We start from the raw sequence: 19,508 nt of genomic DNA on the forward strand, positions 1-19,508 counted from the left end.
TTTAAATGTGAAGTAAAAGATTTGGATTCATCTCTATTATCATCTATGCTTTGACTGGTTTTCTAAAAAAATAAGTTTGTCTATTGATTCGTCGTTTGCCCCACCGACAAGTGAGACTTTTCACTAAATTAATCGTTAATTTAAGACAAACTGAGTGAAAATCCTACCAAAAATATAATAATTTATATAGAGTATTACATTATAGATTATTCTGATTGAATAATGAATATTTGGAAGACCTAAGTAGTGGAACAGAGCGAAGCTCCTTTGGTGTCTCATTGGCTTTCGGACTTTTCGCACGTCCTACAATAAACAATCATTAGGTTTTGTGGTGATACTGCATCGTGAATCGATCGGTTAGGTCTCATTTTGCGGAAGTGCAGTGAATGTGGTGCAGTGCAGTGGTCTCGGTGCTGGTCGCAATGTATCAGTGAAGGCGGCTGCGGTGACCGACCGGATCCGTAGCTGGGGGTGTCATGCTGGAGACGCGGTCGGCGCGCGCCGCAGACTCGGTGTGGGCGAACAAGCCGCTGCCGGCGCCGCACGCCATGGCCAACACGAGGCACGGGAAAAACGCACAGGTATACCTTCACTTTACACCCACTGCCGAACGTAACCATCAGCTGCACAACGATCCTAATTTGGCACTTCCTGTTTAGTGGTCTATTGAAAAAAGTGTACTGCCAAACCACTATTTTCAATGTAATGCACTGCTAGAGCTGCTATTCCTTCAACTAGGTTCACATAAAGTGCAATAACTTGATCATATAACTAGTTGTTAAGTAGAATGCAAATCTGACTGGCCCTGAGTGCCAGCAATTAGGCAACAGTTGTTACAAATTAATTGTTGTGGAATTTGATGAGCTCAAGTAGATAATTTAAAATTTTTTTGTTCATAGTTAGTCTGCTATGAATAATGCATTATTATTCATGTTCTAAACACTTTCACTATTTTTTAATCCATGTTTAGATAATGTGTAGAATTCATTTCGTGCATGTTGTTATTGGATGTAGGAACTAACTGAGAAATACTTCGGAGGATTAAATTGTATTGTAAGAATGTTATCTGAGTAAACAAAATGATAAAAAAGATTATTTTGGTCATTGTTTTGTATGAAATAAACAAGACACTCATTGCCATTGTATGTTAGTTTCTGAAGCAAGTTCCATCCCCTAAATATATCCCACATAACGCTACAATAAAAAGTACATCCTTCACAAACATAACCATTTATTAACTATGGAAATACAGATACAAATATTACTTCCATGGTCTATGAATCTTATAAGTAAAAAGAGAAACCCACCAAGTTCCAGATTCATTCAGGTGTAGCCTCTTATAAGAACTATATGTTCATAGATTAGTTTATAAACCTTTAAAATGTTTATATAAGTGCCTACCTTTGTATAGTATCTGCTGATGACATTTGTGTTTGTTATGTTTCTATTCCCATCCATTTGTCAATTGGTCTTGCCTAGAATTATTATTTATAACTTAAAGGAGTGTGGTTTTGGAATAAACAATGTAAGATTACATAGGTATTTGGTGCCTATTGGTGATAAAACAATATCATACTGAGTTTACTGCCAGTTAATGAGTAATCCCTAAGTAACTAGTTATTTATTAGTTCTATTGAATCATGCCTAATTAATATTAGTCAGCAGCCAATCTAGCTTGCTATTCAACTATTTTCATCTGTGTCTAACTAATCTTGAAATACTTCCACAGCACCATACAATAATAATCTAATAGTTAATTATAGTATTTGTTAGCCTATTTATTTTTACTCAATAAATATCATAAGATAATCTTCTTGAATCTTTTGGTAAGTGGTGGTATTGAGTAACTATAAAGTGTCATACTCCTCTGCCCACCCTTGATGTTATATAAGCAGGCACAATGTTATTGTGACAATGAAACATATGATCAATCACAATGAATGATATTGTTTTTAATTTCCTTATACAGTTATCCTACTTGAAACATAAATATTTTCAATGAATCAAACACCTGCAGGACTTATATTGTCTGCTAATTTATGCTGTTTGATAATGTTACTTTCTTCTGATTATGTAATGTTATCTAAAAATAAAATAAAACCATTCACTTCTCTTCACTTTCTTAAAAAAAACTTTCAAATTTTTATTTGAATATAGCTAATTAGTTTGTTATTCAGATCATGTAGTAATCATATTGTTATCAATAATTCATCAATCTAAGCTAGACTGTTGACCCAAAAACTAATAGATTAGACTGTAATCAGACATACTTCTGAACATGGCAAAGTTCAGCGAACTCTGTGGTTATGTCACATTGAAGCTTAATTACAATAATGTGATTAAGAACAACACGGACAAACATTTAATTATGCCTATATGTATGTGTCTTATGTGTAGTGTCACTCAACAATAAGTCATCTGAGGTTGTTTTGTGCAGGCTGCTCTACTTAACTCAATTTATCCTTTTTTTTTTTTTTTTTTTTTTGAGGGGGAAAATCATCCAATGACTTCTCCCGCCTTGGGTGAGGCGGGAGGGAGTGTCAGACTCTTACTGACTAAAAACCACCCCGTTCCTTCTCCTGCTTTGAGCCGGAGCCCCGGTAACCTTTTACGTTGTCCGCAGCTCCGGATCAGGCATCAGCCCTACTGGGCCCCATCTGTGGTGGTCTGGCTCTTTGAGGCGCGCGCGGAACGCGACGCGCCGTACGCACGGGTCTGGTTCTGGTCGGGCGGCGAGCTACCCTTGCTCGCCGTCCGCAGACCCGCACAACTCAATTTATCCTGGATTGTGGTTACTCACACTAGTTACTTATGTTGTATAGTCTATTGTTTTATTATGATACTTTACATACCACACTATTCTTTGGAATTCCTTGAAATAAACAAATGTATTAGGGTGCTTTTCCATCAGAGATGTGCTATGCTATGTTGCTGTGGATGCATTTGGCTTCCACCAATCATATTGGGGACTCAGCTATGTTTTATTATATGGAAAGATGTGTGTTATGAATGGCTCCATTGATAAATCACAAACTCGAGCTGTGCATCTTCCTCACACAGCTACTTGCTGCGGCACATCTTCGTAGAAGCAGATACATAACTTAGTATCAGTTGAAATGGTCACTTAGTCACACAGCTTAGCTATTACATCTTCATAGCATAGCTACATAACACATATCTGGTGTAAAAGCACCCTTAGGTATGTGTTGTCTGTTAGACAAGCTGTTGCCACTGGTGGTTATTCAACAATAATGTTTTTGTTGTCAAAAATATGTGATTATTTTTTGTGCTTACATATCTCAGAATATAGTGTAATTTGTTAACACCAACACATACATCAAAATGTATAATCTTTTTATATTGATAGAAGGTGACTAATGAACACTAAATACTATAATTAATGAATTGAATCCCTTTAGGGAATAGGTATGACATTGTGAACATGATGAAACCAAATTGTTCAAATGAATTAGGCCCTGGTTTGAACCCCGAGTCTACTTATATTATAAAATGCTAATAAGTTTTCCAATTACAATTACCATGAGTAGGCCAGAATATAGTATTTCTGTATTTTCTGTATTGTTCCATAGGTCGCAAAGCATGCTAAGGATAGCCATGTGACTGGAAATAGATCCAAGGCTATCGGGATAGGATCAATGGGTCTTGCGATTGATCTGTCTTTGGCTATGTTGGATTGTCGACCTACCAACTTTTGAGATGTATCGAATTGCACTTTTACAGCCGCGCGTGTTCTATTCAAACATTGGCCGCCCAATCGATTAGGACCCCTATAAAACGTTGACAAGATAGCTTGTACTTCATCACAAGACCCGATTTTACTACAACACATTGAAGTGACGTCAGTGTTTGCTAAATTCCAGAGCAACTATGAGCTAATCTGTTTAACATAAATACGCCCACATCATTTTTATCAGCGGCTTCATTACAGACAGATGGGCCTTTCCCTCTTTTGCACCTAGCTTGTAGTAGTCTAGGCTGAATTGAACTGTTTTATAGGTTTATTTTGGCAATTCTTACAGCACTAAATACCGATCAAGCGGAAAACCAATAATATAGGAGGATTAGCAACTCTTATAAATTTTATTGCGATTACGTTAAAATGTCGAGCAAACCATTCGAGTCTGGAATTGTGCACTGTCTGAACTTACATTAAGACTGCGAAATATATGCTTTATTATTGTAATGCATGTCTTCCCATCAAATTCGGGAGTTAAATGTTGTGTTATTATCGTCCAAATGTGCACCCCAAAAGTAAATATCTGATGGTCTTTGACTGAACGCCGACTGCAGTTCTCTGTCATTGTATACAGTATTACATCTTTTGTAAACGATTAACTATAGTTATAATCCCTCCCTTGCTTTTTACACCACGTTCAGTTAACCGCACGGAACGGTTCGACCTTGACAGTGTGTATCGTAACTACAGTTTTCGTAATTGTAATGTTACGACCGCCTGTACTGATATACTACCATTGATAACACAGGTACAGTTACCACAATTTACTAAAGCTTAACGGAATGGACAGAACAGACAGACAACAGTACAAAAACAGTATGTTCACGTCCTTACTGATACACTCACTCAATAACTAATGTTGTTTTTTTTTTAAATTGGCTCGAAACAGCAATTTACTGAGATTGATTCCGCTATTCGTTTTACCAAAATGTTTTAGTAGAATCAACAGTACCCCTGACAAGCTGACAATGGCAAGCCACTTAACCTCCTTCATCTCGTTCCAGGACGATGTTTGCTACGTGGTCGCTAAGTACGACTACGCGGCCCAGGGCGCTCAGGAGCTGGACCTACGTAAGAATGAGCGGTACCTGCTGCTCGACGACTCCAAGCACTGGTGGCGGGTGCAGAACGCGCGCAGCCAGTCGGGATACGTGCCCAGCAACTACGTCAAGAAGGAGAAACCTTCGCTCTTTGACAGGTGAGAGACTTGAAGGAGCGGCTTCAGATACTTTTTTTTTTTGAGGGGCTAAATCATCCAATTAAATGACTTTTCCCACCTTACTGACTAAAAACCACCCCGTTCCTACTCCTGCTTTTTGAGCCGGAGCCCCGGTAACCCGCTAAACAATCGCTAGACAGACACTGGCAATGATATATCCTTAATGCGGGTATGTCAATAAAGTCAATATAGGTACTGAACGAATTCCAACCAAAACCAAAAACTATATTCATGTATGTATGTTACATAAAAATATTATTGGAAATGCGGAAGTCTACATGTGTCATACATACATTTAAAAATTTGTTTTATATCAATAACGTAAAATCCGACTTTCTCAAGGTTTTGGTACAATACTACTGTTCCATTATAAAACTTGCTGAGTTCTGATGGTGTTCATCTCATTATCAGTTCGATTTGCATTGAGAAAGTTTTTAAACAATACTTAGGTACTTAGAAACAAAGCACGCATTTATGTATGCCATGGGGTCTATAGAAACTGCAAGTAACTACTTAGATCACGCCTAGTACATAATATGAAACTACCTAACCATCAAAGCAAAGATAGGCAGCCCGAAACGACAGTCTTATTTCATCGATACTGATTTAAAAATTACCGTTATCGTGTCCTAAAATATATCTGCAATATGTAAACATTGTCTGCACGAATTTTAGATAGTGGTGTTGACTATAATACATAAGTATGTAGTGAGTCAACAGGACTTTATGTAATCCATGGTCTTCTCCAGGTTCTGGCTCAGTATTTCAAAAATAATTATTATAATAGACAAACAGATACGACGTTGCGAACTTTCTAGTCGTTTGATTTAATTATATGTCTCTCGACATTGGATGTGGAAGTCACATTGGATCCGTGACTGATATAATGATGATGATGATAACTGTCATGTACTTTTGGCTTTAACTCTGAAAGTAGTAACAGACCTCTGACATATCTTCCTTAGCATCTAACTGAAGACAGACCCACTTGACCTCGTTCTTAGCACCACACTGTAAACGCACGGTCGCAAAATGATATGACCACGGCCCATTTGAAATGGGTCAATTACGAGCAACTTTTATGTGTTCAAATCAATTGGCAATTCAATTAAACGTTTAGATGGCGATCTCTAAGAAAAATCTGTGTACAATTGTACAATGATAGTTTCGCGTTAGAGAATGATCGAGATAGATAGTGACTTCATAACTAGTCTCTTGTTGTTTTTAAGTATGAATACTTTTTGGGCTTGCGGAGAGCCATCAGACCACCACAGATAGGGCCTAGTAAGGCTAATGCTGATACGGAGCTGCAGAAGACCTAATCGGTTGCCGGGCTCTGGTTTGAAGAGTAGGAGTAGGAATGGTATGTTTTTTGTCAGTAAGAGTGACACTGCTTTTCGCCCCAGCCAAGGCGGGAGAAGTCATTGCATGATTTTTGGGGAGTTGTAAATTACATACTTGGGTCATATAGGGTCAAACGTAGCTGCCGCAAAGTGGGAATAAGGTTCAATTATAATAAACATAATATGATCATGTTAGAAAATCTAATTCAAAAATAATTGTATAGTATAATGAAGCTGCAATTAATTGATGATTCATCTCTGGATTTCAATTCTTTATGAGTAATACAGTAAATCTTTGTACAGTTTGTGTAGGTATATTTGTTAAATATCAAATTATAATATGCATGCCTAAAACAAATATTCGTGATCTTGAGTTTATCTATGTATCACAAAGGTGACATTGATGCTATCAACTATTCAGTTTAGTGGCATCTAGCGAAATGCACAAATATTCAGCTGTGCATGTAGTGTGTTAAACACACATATCTCATGTCAAATAGCCAAGATATCAAATGCATATTTGTGAAAGGTTTACTTTACCAATATCTTCCTTAGAATTAATCTTGTATTGTAGTATTGGTAGCCTACATCATATTTTTTTATAGACGGACGTAAAACTGCTCAACGCGTCGTGTCGTGTCGTGTTATTATTTTTTGTACTTACAAGTTGATTGTATTAGTTGATAAAAGCCTTTTCGTAGGCACTAGGCCCTAGGCACATGGGTTTCTAATAATTAAATACTTTGGTCACTGCTTCAAATGTCAAGCAGACGGATCACCTGATGGTAAGCAATCGCCGCCGCCCATGGTCACCCGAAAGACCAGAAGCGTTACAAGTGCGTTGCCGGCCTTTTAGGGGTTAGGAATTTAAAAGTTGTTGGGGAATCGGGGCTTGGGTAGATTGGAAAGGGGAGTAATTGGGTCTCTGGTTACCTCACTTACACTACGAAACACAACGAAAGTATTTTTTCACGTTAGTTTTCTGAGAGGTCGTGGTATCACTCCGGTTCAGCCGGCCCATTCGGGCCGAAACATGGCTGTCTCACGCTTACGTTTTAGATAAACACTAGCTACTTCCGCGCGGTTTCGCCCGCACTGCTTGGCTGCTATAGGACATAGCGTGATGTATTATAGCCTATAGCCTTCCTTGATACATGTACTATTCAATACAAAAATAATTATTCAATTCGGACCAGTAGCGTTACAAATGCGTTGCCGGCCGGAGATTAGCGCGTTCAAAAAAACAAACAAACAAACTCTTCAGCTTTATAATATTAGTATAGATTTGTGACCACAATCAGTGCGGTTATGTTGTTTGTCCATTTAATTCCTGTTGTCAGGTACGGTCAATACGCTCATGTTATTGTTCTAAACATTACACATATGGTAACAGGATAATTTGCATTTGTGAAATATCCGCACAAATATTACCTTACCGGATATAAACTATTTGCATTTTCCGTATTGTCGTAATTTGAGCGAAAACACGTCGAAATATGTATTATTTGACTTAAGAATCCTTATTACAATCTCATTACTTATTTACTAGTGTTATAATTTAGATTTCGATATTTCTGGACCGTAAGGCAACCAGCCTCTTACTAAAACAGTGCTTTGTATTCGCAAATCTATAAAATACTGTTGTTTACCACATTCCAATGAAGATGTTCGTTATGCATGTAATTCAACATTTCGCATTTCAATGAAATAATAGTACGATTGGGTATAATTGCATATTGTGTTGTTAGACAATGGGAGAAACAAGAGAATTAAAATATATCAGAACAATGTAGGACGTATGAGGGACACAAGAGAATAAACGCCTTAGTTGTGTAGTCGGCTCCGTAGCAGCACACCCTTGGCTGCTGTGTAAATTAACGAAATGTGCATAAATTATTAAGACTAGTAAAAAGTGCTAGAATCTGCAGTAGAAATCTTCCAGTACCTAGTTATAAAACTCGGCAGAGCGTTAAGACGAGCAGACGCGACCAGAAATGTTATATAACTGTAGTGGAGACTGGAGTATTATAATTATCTAAACTGATATGGCCGGCCACCTGTGTAAACATCTAAAGATTCTATGCGATCTATAGTCCAGCTAGTCGCGGCGATGTTTCACAGATTGAGACAAGAACTACGGTGAAAATGAATCGTAACGTCATCATCGGCTTATTGCCCTCACTAGGACGACATTCAGCATATTTTCAGTAATTCTTTTCGAACCACTGCCATCCAGTTTGCGGATACCGGCACTGTACTTGACATAATGCTCGTGAATTACAGTATTAAGAAGAAGGTGAAGAAGGGGTCGGGCTCGAAGACGTTGCCGTCGAACAGTTCGCCGGTGCGCGGCGGCGGCGAGGCGGGCGGGCGGCGCGTGGAGCCGGCGGACGCGCTGGGCACCGCCGTCGTCAAGTACAACTACCAGGCGCAGCAGCCCGACGAGCTCTCGCTCACCAAGGGCACGCGCATACTCATCCTCGAGAAGAGCAACGATGGCTGGTGGCGGGGACAGTACCAGGCGCACACTGGATGGTATGTACTATCCGTTTTGCTTACATACTCACTCTTCAAAGTATAATTTTTCTTACGACAGGAACGAGGATCCTCTTAATCATTTAGATAGACTGAGAGAGAAACTGCACACGGACTTTATAGTAAATAAAATTTGATTTAGATATAGAAAAATTCGAGGATTGCAACTTGATTTTTCTCTATAGTCAAGGAAGAATTTAACGAAAATATCTCCTTAATGAGTCAATCATTTGAATCATTCATTTCCGATCATAACTCGGGGGGAAACCACACCAGTCACGGCAAAAGAAAGATTAAATTAGGAAGAACTTAGTATTTAGTATGCAAATATAATGCTAAATTAGATGAGTTTACACTACATTTTTTACCTTTTTCCATAGACATGTGAATCAGGATAAAACAATGTTATCAAATACTAATTAAGTATTCAGAATTCTGGACAAACTACTTTGGAATTAATTAATTAACTTGTTGACGTCATCAGTGTGTTGATTATAAGGCTGTGTAATCAGTAATATTGTGTATTCCTCGCAGGTTTCCGTCGAACTACACTAGCGAGGAGGGGGACAATGAGGACCCCGTGCATACGTACGCCATGGCGGAAAATGTGCTCGATATAGTGGTTAGTATGAATGAATACTTCTGTAGTAGTACCTAATACCTTGTATTATATTTTGTTCTTTGTCGGCTACATCTATTCTCTTGGAGAATGCAAATACCTACTTTTTTTTGTATCCTATATTGCTATGCTTGAAACAAGTCAGCGTAAGAGTGCGGCAGTGGAGAATAACGTGTTTAGCCGTCCCCGCAGGTGGCGCTGTACTCGTTCACGTCGAACAACGAGCAGGAGTTGTCGTTCGAGAAGGGAGACCGGCTCGAGATCATCGAGCGCCCGCCCTCCGACCCCGAGTGGTACCGCGCCCGGGACTCGCGCGGACATGTCGGCCTCGTGCCCAGGAACTATCTGCAGGAACTCGCTGACTACCTCACCACGCCATACAGGTGACACATATTACTTATTGCAACAGATACTGATATTCTTTGAAAGAGTTATTGCCCTTGAGAGCCATCTAACTACATTTTCAATTACCTCAACTTCTGTAAGCCAGGATTTAAATTAAAGGCTCTTCTCTAAGTTTTTATGTGTTTGTGATACAATGTAGTGATAATGTATCTGTACGCAGCGAGGGCGGGTCTGGCGGGTCTGGTGGGTCGGGCGGGCGGCCGGGGCCGGGCGCGGCCGCGGGGCGCGCCTGGTACTACGGCGCCATCACGCGCACGCACTGCGACGCACTACTCAACACGCACGGACACGACGGAGACTTCCTCATACGAGACTCGGAGACCAACGTAAGGATGCTTAGCTTATAAGTTATAATGAGTGTTTGTAAGACACCGAGTGATACGTGTATTACCCCGCAGGTGGGCGACTACTCGGTGTCGCTGAAGGCGCCGGGGCGCAACAAGCACTTCCGCGTGCACGTGGAGGGCAGCCTGTACTGCATCGGGCAGCGCAAGTTCCCGACGCTGGAGCAGCTGGTGGGCCACTACCAGCGCGCGCCCATCTACACCAACAAGGCGGGCGAGAAGCTCTACCTCGTGCGGCCGCTGCCCAAGGCCACGCAGCCCTGCTGAGCGGCCCGCGCCCCTCCCGTCATACGTTTTGTACGCCCGTGTCCACTATTTACTCGTTGAAACTAGTTCAGAGCTTCCGTGTATGCATTGTCAATTTTGTACGAAATTTTGTATCCAGGCTCCGCACGCTCGATCGGATCCGACCGCCGTTAGTGAGGGTTTTGCACGAAAGTAGTCGATTAATCGAGTCGAACGGATTCCACTGTCCGCATCACTCAATAGTACAACGTAGCCCCGAGGAATCTGTTCGCGACGAACGTATTGTACTGTGACGATGTAACTCAGCATTGAAGCGACGTCTAAACTTATTACTACAATAACAAAACCAAAAATTGGCTTCTTTATCTCTATTAGTGTTTAATAACAATTTATATCATATTATTTAGGTAAGTTCTATAGTGTAATTTTATAATGAGTTATAGTTAAACTGTGTTTTACGCATATTATAATCGATTGTGTCGCGTGCCACGTGTCCGAGGTCCGCGCGGATATATTGGTGGACGCTCCGGGGCATGTGATGTATAACTAAATATACACTGATGCATATGTTGTGATGTTTGGCTAAGTAAGATATAATGTAAGTCATGATCAGGGAAAATCGTGGAATGTGTCGGGCTGAGGAGTTATTGTAAGTGAGTGGGAATTTTGTAAGAATTTTATATCGCGCTTAACGTTTTGAGGACGGTGTTGCGGCCGACAGCCATTTGTTACTGTACGGGTTTGTATAGTAACACGTTATTGTCTCCCAACTACATTGTGAGATATCTAGAATTCAATTTCGTGATAAACAACTTTTTTTTTTAATAAATTTCCAAGTCTCGAGTCTTGCAAGGACTTCAAAAGTATTAAAACGACATTCCTTATTTTATAACATTAGCCCGGCTCCGCCTGTCTGCCGCAACAAGTCCGGTCGCGCGGCGGTCCGGAATATATCGGCCGCGCGGTCGCACCAACTGTATAAGTCTGACTAGTGGAATCGCGTAGTCAAATATATCAATCATAACAATATTCCTACGTTTTAGTCTTTACGACAACGAATTAGGTAACACTTGGTTGGTACCACGCCAATTTGAACTTAATCTTTCGAGTAACACATGACAAAATGCAATAAGACACATATTTATCTAACTGGAATATTAAGATGGTAAATGGTTTCAAGTGTAGTCTTGACTGAGTAATATAACTAAACAAAATCAGCTTTAATACGACAACGGGTAAGTTCAAACTGGTGTGGTGGGCATGGAATCTCAAAGGGTTGATTTCCACTGAGGTGACAATCGCTAGTCAATATTATACGCCGACATCACAATCAACTCTCACTCTTATGTTACAGTTTTATTTATTTTTATAAAACTTGGTGTGCGCAATCTGTCCGGGTGATGTGACTATGACATTGTGTGAATTAAACTCCAGTCACATATTGTATACATCTAATATTTGTATGTGATTAGTGTAAGTATAAATTTTTTATGCAAGTAGGAGCGTGTGAACTGTGGAACTATGGAGATGATAATGTGGCAGAAAAACGACGCATTATTGAATATGATGTGCATTACATACATCACACTGAGCATACGTCGCGCCATGCACGACATGCACGACACACAGTCCGTGCACGCTGCCAGTATGCAGTGGCCAGTACTGGCCGCTGATGTACCGGCGGGCGGCGACGTCTGCCACGTAATGCAGTGGACTGTAGCAACTGTAGATAATTATGTACTCTGATATTTCTCGGCGATAATTCTATTGTAGGTACGTGACTTGGAATTTGTTATAATTAAGTGGAATTAAGGGTTGTACGTTATGTATTATAAATTATTTAATTACCATCACCCCCACACGTTGCGCGCACGATTTGCAATTCGATCCACTTGTAAAAATAACAAAGGCAGCTTGATTGTTGTTTTATACAAATTAATAATTGTTTAATAATAATAATATATTAATTTCGTAATGTAGATACCAATATTTAAATTAAAATGCGAATCACATTCAACGATTATTTTTAAGTTGAACCTTGACATTCTGAGTTGTAGCTTCTGTACTGACTGTAGTGATGTACTGTCCAGTAACGTCGACGACACTCCACACGGAAAGTATTAACTAAATAGCTTTTACACAGGAACATTTATTTTTGTATGGACTTTTTTATTTTACACATTGACAGTTGATGATGCACCAAGTGTAGAGAATTTTGTATGCGAAAACTTAGCGATAAGGTTAGGTTACATGTAACACTGTATGATACGTGATTGAGGGTGTTTTCCTCCGCTGTCTATGGTTTCTACGCGTGTGTGAACGATTATTTGCATTTATATTAGTATAGTAACGCGTTACAAATACCATAAACATTACTAATCTGAGATTAATATTATAACCGATGACGTTTTAATGTAAAAGGGAACTGCTTTGTTTAATTCGTGATTAAAATTAATTACTAGTATAATATTAAACTTACTGGTCTCAGTTGCTAAATTCATGCTATTGCCAAATTAAGTTGAAGGAATACGGCCTTTTCACTTGATATTCTCTTTGGATAATTTGTATGGAAAACATCCTTGAGACGACGATGTCTCCCGACATTGACGATGCACTATTAATTAATTACATGTGATCATTTTGAGATATGACTACTGTCTACACTTTGTGTACAAGATAAGATTAGTTTTCATGTATCACATACTCTGTATCAAATTATATTTCTAGTTTAGAAAGTTGCTGCTATTTGTTTATGTTACAAAATCTTCTTCTTCTCACTCCAATAAGATGCTAACTAGTACAGTTTCTCTGTCGTACACAGACGGTGTTTGTGTCGAAAGTCATATCTCAAAACGCACTGATCGTAAGTTACTAGATCTTTTTGATGTATTTAATACGTTTTATACTCAATAATGTAATTAGAAATAAATGCGAGGCAAACTCAGTGTAGAGATGTATTATTAAAATCGCAAAACGTACCGCGACCGCAAGTTTTGAGTCATTTGTTTTTTTTTGATAAAAATATTGAAATTCATTGGCGCATTGACCTAATTCTATACACAATATGCACCTACTTAACGGACAAAAGTAATAACTGGTCTAAATTTTGTGAGGTCAAATTTCCTCCTCTAAAGTCTTCCTAGAATGTTGCAGCATTTATTGGATGCAAGCACAAAGTAGCGACAAGCACGGGATTTACATTTAAGATGGTCATATTGAATTGTTTCGAAAACTAGTGTCATGATTTGTATGTTAATTAAAATGTCTATTGACGGGCAAATGGTAAATGAATTGCGAATGAGAAAATATAGTGCACTAACTTTAACAAGCTTTATAAAATAAACATTGCCAAACTTAGGAAGGAATTAAAGCCGACTTTACATTCCTGAAGCTTTTTATAATAACACTTGCGACGATTAGCTTAAAATTTAAGTATTGGGTACTAAAGTACCGCCCTACCAGTTTCTCAAAAATTGACTAAATACATTACTGTATCTAACGTTTTAATAGTATCTAGGTATAGATTATAGAGTGATTCGGTTTTTTTATTTTTATATTGCTCAAAGTATATTATTTTATATTTGTATTTGCGAACTTGTGTTTGTAAGTTTTTGTGAATGTATATTATCCGATGTAACGAGCCAATGTAAGTGCAGTATGTAATGTTTAACAATAATTTATTTATTAATTTGCAGTCTGTTGTTTTATTTCACCAATATTTTATTTTCATTTTTCATTCCCTACAAATGAGTTTGTATACCAAACACACACTAATTTAGCGTTCAGGATTACAGTCGGTATATAGTACACACTAGCATCTGCCAGTGGTCCCTTGAGAGATAAAAAAATATCCTGTGTTATTCCACACCATAATTTACCCCTGTTTCAAATATCATCCCGATCCCGTAAGCCATTTTGAAGTGATTGAATAACAAACATACAAATTCACAAACATTCGACATAATATTAGTAAGATAAATGGTTTCCGCTAGTGTATGTAGTCCGTTGCGATCCTTAAAAACGTTGGCCCTGGTTACCGTATATAATGATCATCATAGTTACACAAACTATTGATCATACATTCCATTTAAAAATCAAAACAACTTCACGAGGTCGACTGTGGCTTGGTTCTTGTTAATTGACATAATCGTGAAATGTTATCGCGCAGAGATAAACTACTGATCCAACCGTGGGAGGATCGCAGATTCAAAGATCATCGTTCAAAAGTGAGTACAACTGATTAAAGTTCGACTTCGCATACCTAACATGAATAAACATCTACGTAAGTACATTAGCATAATTTGTTTTTATATTAGGACGGTACCATACTCGTTTTTTATATTCTAGGTAAGATCTGCGTTACCAGCTATAGATGATAGAGCTCCGGCAGCCAGGCCGCACGTAGTACTCAAATTAAAGAAGAATCAGCGAGAACTCGACAGAAAGAATAAGATACAGAGTGAGAACTTCAGCCTTCTACAGCGATTGAACGATATTATGAAAGTAAATCGACTCGACAACCATTGGACGAAACCATTGCCCAAGTACGTCACTCACTTGTTTCCAATTAATTATTGACACACTTGTTAATTTATTTAACATTCTTCAAAAACAATTACAATGACAAGTAATTTATTATAGAGCTAGTCCAGCGGTTGATCCGCTATCGGAAATCTCCATCATGAGCAACGAACGAGTGCTCAGCATTATACCAGATTTTTATTTTGATTGATGAAATAGGCTAATGTGAAATTATTTCAGTTTTCAGCAAAAGGTAGGCTTGTTCTATGACGCGGAGTCGTTGCAGAGTAAAGTAACAGCACGCTCCTTGCCCGAACCTTCCGAAGAGAGTTACACAAACGTCAAGTGTTACGCGTGCGAGATGAGGAAAGTATGTCTGTCTAGCTGTACTTGTATATTGGTAGAGAAAGTGTTTCTTCATCATTTCATATTGATATTTATTTACAGAAACAGTACGACTACGTGTATAAGCAGATCCATCGAGACTCCTTGCCTTCTATTTATTCAAACTAATATTAATATTGTAATATGTTTTTGCAATAAAACAATTATTATATTGGACAGAATTTATTGGTATATAGATACAATACAAATGGTCTGATTTCAACATAATTTCATACGGGACGCGGCTGGCCCGGTCCCGATACCAGAAACTGTAATTATTATTGTGTTTTGAGTTAAAATCGAAACATAAATACTATGTTATATCAAAAGCATCAATTAAATCGGTAAGCAGATTACACTAAACGCATACGTCGCGTACGCGGCACTTAACATTAAAGCTATCCACTTCGTGTCCATCGTCCATAACTCGGTACAATACGAAATCGAAAAACAAAGATGAAAAACTTCATACATCACAATAGAGCTGTATCACAAGGAAGCCGCAGCACCAACGTCACGTGTGAAGGTGCGCGACCTCGCCTACTGTACAACGAAACGCGGGGCGGAGGCCGGGCCAGGGGACGCGGCCGGAGCACGAGTCGCGCCGGCCGGAGGGGCGCGGGCCGCGGCCGGACTGCTGCGCCCGCCACTAGAAGCGGAAGCCCTCGTGCGGCCCGGCGGCCGCCGCGTCGAAGTGGAAGCCTGACTCTGCCGCCGTGGGGACCAACGTCGCATCCTCCTCCTGCAATAACACTCGGTTAACACAACATTCTCTACCCGACAAGTCATTTCAATAATTAATACTGTTTCTAATTAGATATAATTAACATACCTCTCCGGTGAAGTATTGTTCAATGATATCGTAGGCCATTTTGTAGATCTCCACTTTCTCGTGGCTCTGCAGAGCCTCAATCTTGTCGATACCGCCACATTCTTCGATCATGTTAGCGACTTGGTCAGCATTCTCTCCCGCCATCTTCAGCATGTTGCTTAAACCATCTAGCACAACCTGGAGAATACAAAAAACAATGTTTACAATAACTCTAAACAGAAATTGAATGTTTGCAAGTCAAGAACACTATTGTCCAATAGTGAAATTATCGAACTAAGAACTTAGTACAACTTACGTTAATAACTTGAGTATCTTTGCAGCTGAGCAATTTACAGAATGGCGGTATGACTCCACAGTTGATGAGGGCGGCAACCTGTTCCTTAGTCCCACTGATACTAAGGTTGGAGACTGCCCAGGCTGCCTCTTTCTGTGTCTGGAACTCTCCCTTGGTGAGGTTCTCCACAATCTTGGGCAGTAGGCCCGCGTCTATAACTGCTTGCACTTGCTGCTTGTTACCTGCTGTGATGTTTGATAAGAACCATACGGCTTCTTTGCAGATCTTCTCTTTCTGTAGTCAGAATTACAATTATAAAAATGATGATACAAATATAAATTTACACAAAAAATGTCCGGAAACTTGGTGTTAATGAGATGAGGACACCACATTAGTTAATGGGACAATCAAAATAAATTCCTAAGTTTAATTAGTAATTCATAAGAATTACAATCTGAAGGTCATCAGTTAAATGTCATCATTATCACAATATTCATTCACTCAAAAAGTCAATGTACTGTTACTCTAACATCAAATATTTAAATTTAATGTAAACAGATTTTATTCAGACAGGTTACTGGTTATTTCGCGCGAGTACAATAATAGACATTAATTGCCATCTTGGCTGCGTACCAGACGCGCGAACCACTCTGCTTATTTACACAAGAGTTGCATGTATGAAGAAAATAATATTATCTGACCAGAAAATGAATCGCATAGTGATAAGGGTGAGATAGTTTTAATATGAGAATTAAACAAGTTTTTTTTCAGCATCTGATTCAATTTATATGCTGTAAATAGTGATAAAAAATATGAATGTAATTACCTGGTGGGATAGTAAAGCAGGGAAGTGCGACAGTGCATCGCAGTTGAGGACTACTTGTGTCTGTTCATCCGTGCCAGTCACAATGTTGCCCACTGCTCTCAAAGCTGCCGTCTGGACTTTAACCTCTTTGTGTGACAGTAATGGGATAAGCTTGGGTACTATTCCCGATTCAATCACCATTTGGATCTGGTCGTTGCCACCATCTGTTAAATAGCTGATTGCCCAAACTGTGTCTACTAAAATCTAGAACAAAGCATATTGACATGTTATTCACTTGTAAAACCACTATAAATTATTAGTGACCACATATTGTGTCAGATTGTATTAATAGTATCACATTGTAAGACTACTACACAGTTCTAATTTCATAAATTATTACTTTAGTAACCAACCAAGAATGTGTTAGTGTTAGTGTGAAAGTAATATGGCATATATCATAGATGATAAATATCAAGATGCACTTTCAGATAATAAGTATGTAATATGCACCATTTAAAATACATTTAGGCAAGTGGTATTTATATTTAGTAGTAAAAATCTAAATAATTATAATATTATGATATTCAGGTAGTTGTAAAAAGTTAAGACAGGAGAGAATTAATACAGAATTTATCAATTTAGGTGCCACAGATAATTCTAAGAGATAAGTTTGTTTTTATCATTATTGTGGTCAGAGATAAAACCATTGAAATCAACAAAATACTTTAGTAAACTTGCCTTTGTTACATGTTAATTTAAGACAACTCATAATGGCTGCCACCACTGACTACAGACTTCATAATAGATCAATTAAATGGCTGGTTCACACATTGTGTTGTTTTATTTATTTCTTCTACTACTTTAGGAATTAAAATATTCTAGTTATTGATCAAACAATACCAGAAGTTTGACCCAATAATTCAGTTTATTGCTCAGTAGCAATGAACCGAGTTACTAGGTCAAAAATACCATGCAGCAGACATGGTATTTTTGTGGCTCTGTAGTTCAATGACCTGTATGACTTAGCTAGTTACTAAAATAAGATATAACAATATGTACTTACATTGTTGTCATTGTGGGTGATAAGGAAGTTGAGAGCAGGCAGAATTTCTTGGATAGTTTTGACAGGTGGTGGTGGGTCCTTACTCCTGCATAGGTTGACGATGACCCAGGTCACATTACGGAGAAATGAAATTTGGATATCAGGCTTGATGAAACTCAACAGTGGCTTAACTACTCCCATTTCAATGACAAAGTCTCGGAGCACTGGCCCATCTCCAATGATGTTACCTAGAGCCCAGACCGCTTGTTCACAAACATTCTCATGAGGAGACATGAGCAACTGAAGGAAGACAGGGACAGCACCAGCGTGGACAACTTTGTTTGTCTGGGCGGAGGTGCCTGATGCGATATTCGTTAAGGCCCAAGCGGTTTCGAACTGAAGTGAGGGATTGTCAGCCCTTGAAAGGCACTGGACAAGGATGGGGAGAATGCCAGTAGCAATCAGCTCATCAATGGGTGGGTTCTTGTCTGATGAGAGTAGCTTCCTGCACTGCTGCACGGCGGCCAGCTGCACGTCAGGGTTGTCTCCGTTCGCCGCATTCATTACCAGCTCCTTGAGGTCCGTGGAGGCAAGGGTCCTCTCGATCTCATCCTCGTCTGTAGAGTAGCTGATAGGTACATTACGACGTTTTTGTAGTGTTTCTTCTCGTTTATTTTTTCTCAGTTCTACTGTAACTTCGTTCCTCCGCCTGCGCATTTCCTAAAATCACATACGAAATCAAACGTCATTCCTTTGTCGAACTTTTTCGGTTTAAGATATCATCTTGGAGACATTGAACTACATTTTTATACTTACGTCGACATCTTTGCCAGTGTTCTTGAAAACATGCATGCGGTTCTTCACTTGATCAGTCGCCATTTTATTTTTGTGCTCGCAGTCTCGTTACAAACGTGGTAATTACACAATGAAACAAAGATTCAACATAAAATTATGATGAAGAAAACTAATCAAACATGTTTTAACGGCACTATAAGCGTTGCTGATTCATTAACCTCTTTTTAACACAGAATATTCTACAACACGAAACTAATCGTCCGTTTCCTCCTCGAATTTCTTTCTTTTTTTCGGTTGAACTGACCAAAGAGGAACTATAGATATAGACAATTTCATAGACCAATGTTGCAAACGTCAAACATCAGAATAAAATAACTTATAATCGAA

At 38.9% G+C, this 19,508-nt stretch overlaps 3 protein-coding genes across 5 annotated transcripts; 2 read left to right on the forward strand and 1 right to left on the reverse strand.

The window, feature by feature from the left end:
* Positions 1 to 71: 71 nt before the first annotated feature.
* On the forward strand, positions 72 to 14,162 carry LOC118273717 (cytoplasmic protein NCK1). Of its 3 annotated transcripts, none has more exons than XM_035590817.2 (7): positions 72 to 581; positions 4,762 to 4,955; positions 8,603 to 8,854; positions 9,389 to 9,476; positions 9,654 to 9,856; positions 10,039 to 10,204; positions 10,277 to 14,162. In XM_035590817.2, exons 1-7 carry the CDS (start codon positions 477 to 479, stop codon positions 10,487 to 10,489), a joined length of 1,221 nt encoding a protein of 406 aa, XP_035446710.1. In that variant the 5' UTR covers positions 72 to 476; the 3' UTR covers positions 10,490 to 14,162. The 3 variants fall into 3 exon arrangements, with proteins under 3 accessions (XP_035446710.1, XP_035446711.1, XP_035446712.1); XM_035590818.2 differs by having other exon boundaries at positions 74 to 581; positions 9,666 to 9,856; XM_035590819.2 differs by lacking the exons at positions 72 to 581; positions 4,762 to 4,955 and adding an exon at positions 7,897 to 8,526.
* Positions 14,163 to 14,471: 309 nt separating this feature from the next.
* LOC126912243 (uncharacterized) lies at positions 14,472 to 15,555 on the forward strand. The gene is made up of 4 exons (XM_050703563.1): positions 14,472 to 14,694; positions 14,816 to 15,012; positions 15,230 to 15,359; positions 15,437 to 15,555. Exons 1-4 carry the CDS (start codon positions 14,623 to 14,625, stop codon positions 15,500 to 15,502), a joined length of 465 nt encoding a protein of 154 aa, XP_050559520.1. The 5' UTR covers positions 14,472 to 14,622; the 3' UTR covers positions 15,503 to 15,555.
* On the reverse strand, positions 15,538 to 19,440 carry LOC126912176 (importin subunit alpha-4). Its single transcript, XM_050703063.1, has 6 exons — positions 19,143 to 19,440; positions 18,348 to 19,046; positions 17,306 to 17,548; positions 16,501 to 16,773; positions 16,206 to 16,382; positions 15,538 to 16,115 (listed from the first exon to the last, which is right to left on the reverse strand). The coding sequence occupies exons 1-6, from the start codon at positions 19,203 to 19,205 to the stop codon at positions 16,023 to 16,025; spliced, it is 1,548 nt and encodes a 515-aa protein (XP_050559020.1). The 5' UTR covers positions 19,206 to 19,440; the 3' UTR covers positions 15,538 to 16,022.
* Between the last annotated feature and the right edge of the window lie 68 nt (positions 19,441 to 19,508).

This window comes from Spodoptera frugiperda, chromosome 1, assembly GCF_023101765.2.
Source record: "Spodoptera frugiperda isolate SF20-4 chromosome 1, AGI-APGP_CSIRO_Sfru_2.0, whole genome shotgun sequence".
Lineage (NCBI taxonomy): Eukaryota > Metazoa > Arthropoda > Insecta > Lepidoptera > Noctuidae > Spodoptera > Spodoptera frugiperda.

Excerpts from the sequence above, each read along its gene's own strand:
- LOC118273717 (XM_035590817.2), top strand. The coding sequence starts at position 477 with ATGCTGGAGACGCGGTCGGCGCGCGCCGCAGACTCGGTGTGGGCGAAC. Across the intron at positions 582-4,761 it reads GGCACGGGAAAAACGCACAG|GACGATGTTTGCTACGTGGT; the intron begins GTATACCTTCAC and ends ATCTCGTTCCAG. Across the intron at positions 10,205-10,276 it reads TACGAGACTCGGAGACCAAC|GTGGGCGACTACTCGGTGTC; the intron begins GTAAGGATGCTT and ends ATTACCCCGCAG.
- LOC126912243 (XM_050703563.1), top strand. The coding sequence starts at position 14,623 with ATGTTATCGCGCAGAGATAAACTACTGATCCAACCGTGGGAGGATCGC. Across the intron at positions 14,695-14,815 it reads TCAAAGATCATCGTTCAAAA|GTAAGATCTGCGTTACCAGC; the intron begins GTGAGTACAACT and ends TTTATATTCTAG. Across the intron at positions 15,013-15,229 it reads TGGACGAAACCATTGCCCAA|TTTTCAGCAAAAGGTAGGCT; the intron begins GTACGTCACTCA and ends AAATTATTTCAG.
- LOC126912176 (XM_050703063.1), bottom strand. The coding sequence starts at position 19,205 with ATGGCGACTGATCAAGTGAAGAACCGCATGCATGTTTTCAAGAACACT. Across the intron at positions 19,047-19,142 it reads ACACTGGCAAAGATGTCGAC|GAAATGCGCAGGCGGAGGAA; the intron begins GTAAGTATAAAA and ends ATGTGATTTTAG. Across the intron at positions 17,549-18,347 it reads TCACCCACAATGACAACAAT|ATTTTAGTAGACACAGTTTG; the intron begins GTAAGTACATAT and ends GCTTTGTTCTAG.